The following is a 9,758-nucleotide window of genomic DNA, read 5'->3' on the forward strand; positions in this document are numbered from 1 at the left end:
GTGAAAGCAGCTGGTGAGTGGTTTGCGTGAGCAGTTGATAAGCGGATATTAGATAGGTGTGTGGTTGATAATTCCCATGGCCAGACCCCTCAATGGTTAAATTAAATGGTGATAATTCTTCATTGGAAGCTGGCAATCGGATGTTGGTTTCCTATGGGCAAAGGGCTCTTGATTGATGAGTGTTGTTGGGGGTGCATGTGTCCTTACAACGGAAAGAGAGTTCCAAAGCAAACAACCAATCAGCAATTTCTTTGTATCCCGCCCCACGATGGAATCATGTCTAATTTTTGTTTCCCGTTTCTTTTTTTTCATAAGCAAATTAGGAATTTTATGTAATGACATCAAATACATCATCATATCTGGTTATGTTCTTAACGAACAACAGTGGTCTGTCACTCTGTCTGTATAACTTCTCCAAAACATGGAGGGGAGATTAAAGTACAACGTGGTATGCATTGAAGTTTGACAATCTATATGGCTAATCCTTATCCCAAGTCCCTAACTCCCAAGTCCCAAGCGATGTTGTTCCAAGTCCGACTTGCACCTTGATATTTATCTTGGCATATAGAAAAAAACTTTTGGCCCAAATCCAACGAGTCTCCACCAAGCGGGATGCAGCAAAACCACTCAACCTTTGCCCAATAGAAAATTCCAATCTTTTTTCTTTCTGGTAAACCAGCAGACAGCGGTACAGTACTATCCATCGGACCACGTACAAGTTCTGCACATGAAAGTTGAAACACCGTCGGGAGGCCAAGTGGGTGACACAGGACAGCATCACATCTCTCTCTCGTTAAGCATTCATACATACATGCCGTGTTTAACTCATCAACACCGCAGGAAGTAATAAATGATGTGTGCTTGCTTCTCAACGATCCTTGGTAACATACCTACAAATCAAAGTGGAGTTGGGACCCACCTAATAAACATAACCCACAATTAATCAAGAAAAAGAAGGAATACGTAAGCATATAAGAAGAAAAAAATCCAATGGTAGTTAACCCACCTCAGCTATTATGCTACTCATTGCTCATGTTTAGTGAACCATCCTTCATCAACTTTACACTAAGGCTATTAAACCTTCCTCGAGAATAATGGCGAGAAGCTTTTCTCCAGTCTGTTCCAGTTTTCATCATTGCTGCAAACTCATCGTAGCTGATCTTTCCATCCTGCATTTTATGACTATCATAGTGATAGTATGATAATAGTAAGCTACTAAGAGATTCAACACTCAAAGAGCGTGGATTCTGACCTTGTCGGTGTCTACTTCTTGGAAGATGTCATTTGCTACATCTGCATAGTCCGCAGCTCCATCTTCCATCAGGGCGTCCTGGAGCTCCTCTTGTTCAATATAACCATTTCCATTCTTGTCAAAGTAGGAAAAGGCTTTACGAAGATGTTCATCATTCGCCATTCTCTGTAGATGGAGGGACACTGCAACAAATTCTCCGTAGTCAAGTGTACCTTTCCCATTGGTATCTACCTATTTCCAACAAACCTTCTTCCATCAGAATCAGAATGTTCCTTGCTAGCATTTCTCTGAGTAGTGCTAGACCAAAAACCAAGTTATGATCCTTAGGACTGCCCTAACACTCTCTAAAACCAACCAACCAATTCAAAGCATGTTTCTGTTTCTTAATATGGAAATTGGAAAACCATTAATGAGCAAAACCACAGCTCAATGGAATAATCATAACATGGATCTGTAAACAAATTTTGTAGTACTTCACTGGTTCACTGTATCTCCAGCTCTATAGAAGGATTTGATGGTCAAATGGTCAAGGTTTAATAGTTAATTAGCTCCTGGCTTGGATTTAATTACAATAAGCTGCATGTCTGCACTTTTTATTGGTATGTCAACTGGTAATTGTCATGGAAGAGTGTTAGTGATCAAGAAACAGCATGTAAAAAAATAAGGACATAAGCTAAGCCAAGGACGATGAGATGGATGAGTGGCAAGACTAGAAAAGGACAGAATTAATTAGAAACAAGTCAATTAAGGAGGACTTAGTAGGCCCCAATTGGTAACAAGATGAGGAAAAATAGATCAAGATGGTTTGGTCATGTGAATAGATAAATGAATGGCTGCAAGTGAGGAGTAATTTGGTTCAAGAAGGGTTTAAAAGAGCAAGGGAAATATCAAATAAAATGTTGGCTAAAGCCATAATAATCTAAGGACTTACAATTTGACAAAAATCATTGCTCTTGATAGAGCATAAAGCTGAGTTGGGTTTTTTTTTTTTTGTTAATGGTTAAGAGGAAGATATAGTACATCTCACAAATAAAGTTGAATCATGTAACAACTGTCCTGCAATATTACTGCAGATGAAACCATAAGTGTTGGAAGATTATTTAACATTTTCTAATTTCTAATAAAATGCAAAATCCATAGGGGAAACACCCTGTCATAGTTTATGAGATTTGTCCCCGCACAGTTCAATTTATAGAAGCATCTAAAGATTCAAAATATCCTCTCAAAACAAGAATTAAGACAAAAGACTAACATCCTATTGAAAAACTTTATTCGTGAGATGTAATATATCTTCCTCTTAATCATTCAAATAGAAGCAGAAGACACAATATTCTCAATAATTCAGGTCAATATACAAACAAAAGTAAGGTTTACCATTTACACATCATCTAATAAGAGCTTTTTCCGATGCATAGCCTGGACTGTAACAAAGTTCAATTAAATAGGTGAAAAGGCATGAAGCTCCATCCATGATGAGTTTCAAAATTGTAATTCATTCCTTGGTAGAATATTGCAAGTTAGACTTACTGATAGCTGCTTACAACTTCACTTTAAGAATAGAAGAGAAAAACAATTAAGCAAATAAAGAATAAAAAAAAAAAATAAACCACATAAAACAGGTAAATTGAAAGGTACGATAAAGAAGCTTTAAGTTTAGAATTGGGCTACAGGGTTAATAAGCACTTACAGCTTCAATAAGCATCTGCACTTCAGACTCTGCCAGCTGGGAGCCAATCTTTGGAAGTCCAGTTTTCAGTTCCTCAATTGAAACAATACCATCATTATCAGTGTCCATCTTCTTAAACATTTCTTTGATGTCTTCAACTTCTTCAATGGATAAATGATCAGCAATAACCTATTTGAAAGCCCATTTTAGTAATAAATTCTTGAACAAATTACAGTATCAAAGAAACAGAAAATAAATAGGGTAGTGCTACAGGTCAACCAACCCTTAATGCTTTCCTCTTGAATCTGTTCATCATAGAAAACTGCTTCAGCCTTGACTTGACAACATCTCCAAGAGGAACATTTGGAGCTTTTTTAGCATTCTGGAGCCAAGGATGTTCTGTAAGGGAGGAAGAATATAGGCATCAGATCCTAATTGTCTAGTGTTCAATAATTCATCTAAATGTCAGAAAGTCTGATCATCATACTAAGCAGAATGATAGCCCAAGTGCAAGCTGTAAGTTATGCTGATTCAATAAGCAGAATGATAATCTTGCGGGTAGTATTCATGAAATCAACTGGCTCAGCAAAACAGAACCAGGAAGAATATAATAACAAAAACAATCAACTGCAAGTACATTCAAATCAACAGTACTCTTGTAAGTCCATAACAAAATAATAATGGCACAAGTAAGAGTAATACTATCAGATTAAAACTGCTCTTGGTAGAAATTAAACCCAAGTCTATGCTGTCACCACTCAGATATCAATACCGATTTCTGCATGTGTTCTCTTCGAAGGATGTACATTTCTTTAGAAAGTCTATATAACACCCTACCAGTAAAGTAGCACCTATGCCTAGAGCTGGATCACTTGTTGACATGAGGATTCTGAAATGGACATAGAGCTTGCCTTCTATTTGGGCAAGACAGTTTTAGGCACGGAACCCATGGCCTGGTCGCCTGGGGCATCATTAACCCATGAGAAATATGCCCCAGATGTTTTCCAAATAACCATATCAGTACATGTAAGTTTGTAAGGAGTGTGCCTTAAGTGTAGCTTTTCAAGAAGTTGATTTGCATTATTACATGTTCAACATGTACAGTAGCACAAAAGAAGTAGGAAAATACCAAGCACTTGCTTTGCAGTCAAGCGAAGTTTTGGGTCAGGCTCCAACATCTGTCGAATCAAATTCTTTGCACTCTCTGAAACATTTGGCCATGGATCCCGTTTAAAATCTATAAGACCACGAAGAATGGCTTGTGCAACCCCTTGCTCAGACTCTGCATTTTATAAGAAAGCATATCAACTTGTAGAAAAAGATCTAAATATTAAGCTCAAGATACAATTAAAGACAGAAAGATAATATAAAAGAGCAGTATTGCATAGACATCAACATCAGTCAGATCCCAACGTGTGTCCAAGAGTTTGACTGGGCAAGACAAGAAAACGTGGATTTACGACATGTCTATGGAAATGCAAATACTATTAAAATTGTTAATATTTTTTGAATTTAACATTATATACCTACAAAAAGGGGTCTAAATGTTGCTTTTGCTACCAAGTAGTGTTTTAAATAAAAATAGCATTCATCTTGTACATTAGCTGTTTGTTTATGTCAAATATAGAAGATAAAAAGGAAATGCTACATAAAAGACTGGAGTGTCCAACAATCTCTGGAGTAGTGTAAGAATCCAACATGTGTCCAACACAGACACGTTGTCCATTAACACAACACTGCAAAAATGTTAAAATAAAATTATCTGACAGCTACAAATTCTACATAGTCTGGTGCATGAAATAGAAAAGGCAGCAGTTTGAAGATGAGGAAAAAAGATTAGTTTCCACCAGGGAAGAGCCTTACCAGCCCAAAATGGAGGAACTCCACAAAGTAAGATGTAAAGAATGACTCCTGCACTCCATATATCTATCTCCGGTCCATAATTCCGCTTGAGAACTTCTGGAGCCATATAATATGGACTTCCAACAATTTCAGAGAACCTTTGACCTATATTTGAAAATATAAGCATTATGCATTGATATCTCTGTGTCTAGTAAAAAATAAATAGAAGAACTAATGATGACAGCACAATAGGATTCAAACTTAGATTAACAACTTTTTTGGTAAAATATTAACAGACTTAGTGAACATGAAGTGGGCACAGAATACAGATTTACTAAAATTAAAATCAATGCTCAAAAGTTAATTGTTGAAGGGTTAAAGAAGGCTAAGGAGTATTCAAAAGTTAATTGCTGAAGGGGACTCAAAATTGGTTATAGGATGGTTGCAAAAGGAGAATAGTGGTCTATGGAGTTTACTAATGAAAAAAGGGAGCTCGAATGGTTAACTCAAGGTATAGAGGTTCAGCTTCAATGGGCGAAGAGAAGTGCCAATTCCTTTCGGTACTCTTGCTAAACAAGGGTGGGAAGGGAACAAATGTTTTGGGCTGTGTTGTAAGTTGTTTTTTGTTTTCTTCTTGGAGAGGGTTAAGAGATTTTACCTCTCCCCTTAGCTTCCTTTGTAATTGTCTCTTTATTTTTTTAATAAAAGGTTCTGTTATTGATAAAAAAAATCATGGTTATCTTTCTTCAAGGTTTTAATTTCCTGCAGTATCATATGCTAAATCAAGCCCTCATCTTTTCTTTTTCCACCGTTAAAAGACCATTAGACTGATGTACTCAGGGTTTTAAACTTGAGTTAGTTTTCTTTCTTCAATTTTAGGATGTTTACAACTTTGACCAGGATGAAACTCGATGTGAAAACCAAGACTAAAAACCTTAAACATGATTTACCAAACAGACACAATTATATACCTACTTGTTCAGAAGTATCCAGCTTATCCAAAATTAGAAAAAAGAAACAAAAATACAGGAAAAAAAAGAAGCAATACAGTACTTTTCACCATTTCAAAAATATTAAAAAAAGAAAGGGTGAAGTCACAAGACCCTATTATTACTGCTCTTTTGTTTATAAGTAAAAACTCATTAAATCAGTAAGGATAAGCAACTGTTACAAGCTTTTCAGAGGGAGACATGAGGTGCAGTCTCACTCTCAAAGAAAAAACAGTGCAAGAATTACAAATGAGCCCAAAACAACTGATTCCTAATTACCCCTTGCTTAGTTAGCTAAGGAATCAGCCAAAGCATTAGCGTCCATCCCCACCCATTGTATAATCAAACTCACCTGTTGTGTTAACCATCTGAACTTCATTTCATCTCGACAACACCATATCACTGAATCCATATCTTTTAGCCAGCCCACCACCACCTTGGAATCCCCTCCACTCACTAGGTTCTCCAAGTAAATTTCCTTTTCAATCTGAATACCTTGTAGAACTGCATACAGTTCAGCCTTTACAGAGTCTCCATTCCCCAGTCCCCACCGATCCTGAACAAAGTGCTAACATATTTCCTTCCTTATCTCTTATGACCCCTCCAATTCCAGAAGGACTTGGGTTGCCTTGACTGTTCTTTGTATCTTTCTCCTTATCTTTTCAACAAAATTCCCTTGTGTTGCTGATGATGAAAGGATAACTTTTCCATTCTAACCATTTGAATCAAAGATAATCAAATTTGAACTAAATAGATGAGATAAAGTTCCTCACCAACTTTGCATGATTTTCTTTATTTTCATTTTATCAATGCTTTATTTGATGGTACCATGCACCACATAGGAGATCTCATCTTGTTATCCATTCTTCTTCACTGATAACAAGGAGTACATATGAAGAAAAGATTGTTATGTGAAGAAACATACCAAAAGATTGGAAAAGTGCATGCTATGAATTGTATTTCTGAACCGCATACGGTGTGGGAATGGTATGATCCAGGACTAGAGAACTGAAGAATAACTGCTTCTTTGGTGGTGTAAGGCTAATTTATGGGCTTAGGGGAAGATTTAGGATAGGTTTTAGGGATATTAGAGGAGTATGATACGATATGGAAGGATTCCTGGTTAAAACTCAGCAAACAGAGAATTCTCCCTAAGCTGGAGGGGAGTTTAAAAACTCAAAATAAATATGTAGAAGGGGAATTTCTAAATCAAATTCTGTTAGAAGGATTTATATTGGAGATACATGGGGAAAGCCAAGTTTAGTAGGGCTGTAAGTAGCATTTTCACAAAAGAATAAAAAAAAATCTTGTCTTTTGATTGGTAAGTGATGGAAAAAATCTTATTGATGAAGAAAACCCAGAGGATGTTCTAGAAACTAGGGTTCTAGGCAAATATGGGTGGCATCAGGATTGGAGTTGATTTTCACTAACTTTAGGGTAAGGTGAATTAGAAAGAGTTCTCTCTCTTTCTAGAGAAAGTGGAGAAAGGCTAGGTTTTGAGAAACAAGATGATTACCAGGAATCAATCCTAGCCCACTAATGAAGTTGTCCCTAGTCTTTGATGGCTGATTAGTGGTTGTTGAAGAATTCTTGAACAAGAATCTAAGAAGGAAAGAGAGAAGAGAGTGAATCAGTCTAAGGGAACCTAATATCACTCTAGGATTTATGGGGAATTGAGGATCATTCACCATACTTGTGGGAGGCTACATAACTCAATATCACTATAGACTGTTGGTGCCCAATCCAGTCCTCAGTGATAGAAAACCTCAAGGAATAACAAACCAGTGAGCAAAATTCAGATGGATAAAGAAAGAACAAAGCAAGAATTTATCCTCTATTACAGTTACATGGTTGAATGCACAACCCTATGAACAGAACAATGAACATTCGTGTAAGAGACATGAAAAAAAATAAAAATAAAAAAATCAAATAGAGAAAAAGCATTCCTGCAAGATAGATTTTACCGGATGCAACAAGAAGATTTGTATATTTTGTTTCCTTGTGGATCCTAGGGGAAAAATAAAAAAGGAGAGTTCTAAACCTTCCAATATTTCTGCGCTCCAGCTATTCTGATCATGAATTAAAGGGATATGAAATCAAGATCCCATGAAATAGCTAGCAATTGAGTAAAAGGTACCACTACGGTTGTGACTAGTCTCATGCAACTGTAATCTTACAAATGCCAATGAAGCAATTAATGGAAGAAAACGGGGTAAAAAGAAGATCAATATATTAGGAATTCAAATCTTAGTTTCATTTGGCATTGAGGTATGAATACATATCCAAAATATAAGAGAAATATACAGATGGAGACGTGCATAGTGTTCAAATCATCACCTGGCTTGAAGAATATAGACAAGCCGAAATCAATAGCTTTCAGAGGTGAATTCTCCTTCTTGTTTGCAAAGAGGAAGTTCTCAGGCTTTAAGTCCCTATGGATCACCCCATGCTTGTGACACAGTTGAACAACCTCCACAATAGTTCGAGTAACCGCAGCAGCTGCCCGCTCAGTATAGTGACCACGAGCCACGATCCGGTCAAATAACTCCCCTCCTTCACACAACTCCATTACTAAATGAACCGCATTGTCATCCTCACACGCCTCTTTCAAGCTCACGATACTCGAATTCTTGGGCAAATGCTTCATAATCGCCACTTCTCGCCTCACATCCTCAATATCCACCGCCGTCCGAAGCTTCCTCTTGGAGATGGATTTACAGGCTAAAAGCTCTTTCGTATTGCGATCAATACATAGGTACGTCACACCGAACTCTCCTCTTCCCAATTCCCTGTCCACCAAGTACTTCTCCTCTATCCTCTCCTTGGAAACGTCATTCAAGACAGTGATCGTCTTTTTACCGCCAGCTCCAGTGTCACTACCACCTCTATCTTTTCGGCCATGATCATGTGTGGAGACGTCCTCTCTTGCGACAGCAGCGGGTGATCTGCAGCAGTTTCCCATCCAATCGCTCCAAGAGACCAGAACTCTGGAGAACAAAAGCCCTCAAACCCTAGCTAGGGTTTCAGATTATGGTGAAGATACCCTACTACCATAGCCCTAACCTTCAAGAGTGAGTGAGTGGAGAAGTACTGACTGTAAGAGTGGAAGTTCAGACGAGGTTCGAAGACGAAAGAATGTGAGTAATTCATAAATAGAGCTTCTTCAACTAGTGATGCGTACGGTAACGGATCAGCTGGTACGTTCCTTTTTTTTTATATTTTGAAAATTGCTTTCTTTATTTTTTCCTCCATTACGTCAATACTTAATAGGCAATATCTAATTAATTAAATAATGTTTCATGAAATGGTTTGTCCAATTAGCTTTCTATGTTCTCTCGCTCTCCGTGGAAGGCGGAAGGCAACTCAGTTTTGCTGGTTGTAGTCTTGTAGTGCAGTTCACGTTTATTCTCTTTTCTGCTTTTAATAACAAACAACAAACTTGAAAACACAATAACACATCAAAAGAAAAAGCTATTGAGGGGGAGAAAAGTTAAAATAATAAACAAAGGCTCCCCTTCTTTCAACCAAAAAAAAAGAATAGAAACATTTTCATACTGATAATTAATCCATATTTTGACCCTTTTTTTACGAAAACAAAATAAAAAATTATAATTTACCTCAAAACAAATAAGTAAAAAAAAGGTTAAAATAACAACTGAAATGTTTCAATATTTTAACCTGAAAACTATTTTAGACTATGCTTGGTTTGATAGAAGAAAAGGAAAAAATAAAATTGGAGGGAAAGTACTTAAACAAACAACAGAGCTTTAGTTCTTTTTTAAAAGTAAACAAATGCGGCGAAAAACAAAGAATATGCTTTTAGCTTCCCCTTTTAGTAGCCCTGTTGCACAAATAATTTGGTTTGAACATATACAAAAATAATAATATTTCTGTTTTTGCTATTTCACTTTCTAGTATTTTTGTTCGGATTTGGTTCAGCAATTTCCCAATTCGATCATGTCAAGTAAGTTTCAGTTTAGTCATTTGTAAACCTATCAAAATTGAATTG

The 9,758-nt window shown here is 36.8% G+C and overlaps 1 protein-coding gene across 2 annotated transcripts; it reads right to left on the minus strand.

Annotated features, from left to right (window-relative positions):
• Positions 1-326: 326 nt before the first annotated feature.
• Positions 327-9,142, minus strand: LOC148870362 (calcium-dependent protein kinase 13-like). Of its 2 annotated transcripts, none has more exons than XR_016107335.1 (8): positions 8,087-9,142; positions 4,782-4,925; positions 4,048-4,200; positions 3,202-3,317; positions 2,940-3,107; positions 1,253-1,483; positions 1,007-1,182; positions 327-919 (listed from the first exon to the last, which is right to left on the minus strand). XR_016107335.1 is itself a non-coding variant. In XM_088970325.1 (8 exons), the coding sequence occupies exons 1-7, from the start codon at positions 8,709-8,711 to the stop codon at positions 1,020-1,022; spliced, it is 1,587 nt and encodes a 528-aa protein (XP_088826451.1). In that variant the 5' UTR covers positions 8,712-9,142; the 3' UTR covers positions 327-919; positions 1,007-1,019. The 2 variants fall into 2 exon arrangements, 1 of the variants encoding a protein (XP_088826451.1); XM_088970325.1 differs by having other exon boundaries at positions 1,007-1,169.
• Between the last annotated feature and the right edge of the window lie 616 nt (positions 9,143-9,758).

The sequence above is a fragment of the Nelumbo lutea genome, chromosome 2 (assembly GCF_056320005.1).
Source record: "Nelumbo lutea isolate HS-2025 chromosome 2, American lotus-T2T, whole genome shotgun sequence".
In the NCBI taxonomy this organism is placed as follows: Eukaryota; Viridiplantae; Streptophyta; class Magnoliopsida; order Proteales; family Nelumbonaceae; genus Nelumbo; species Nelumbo lutea.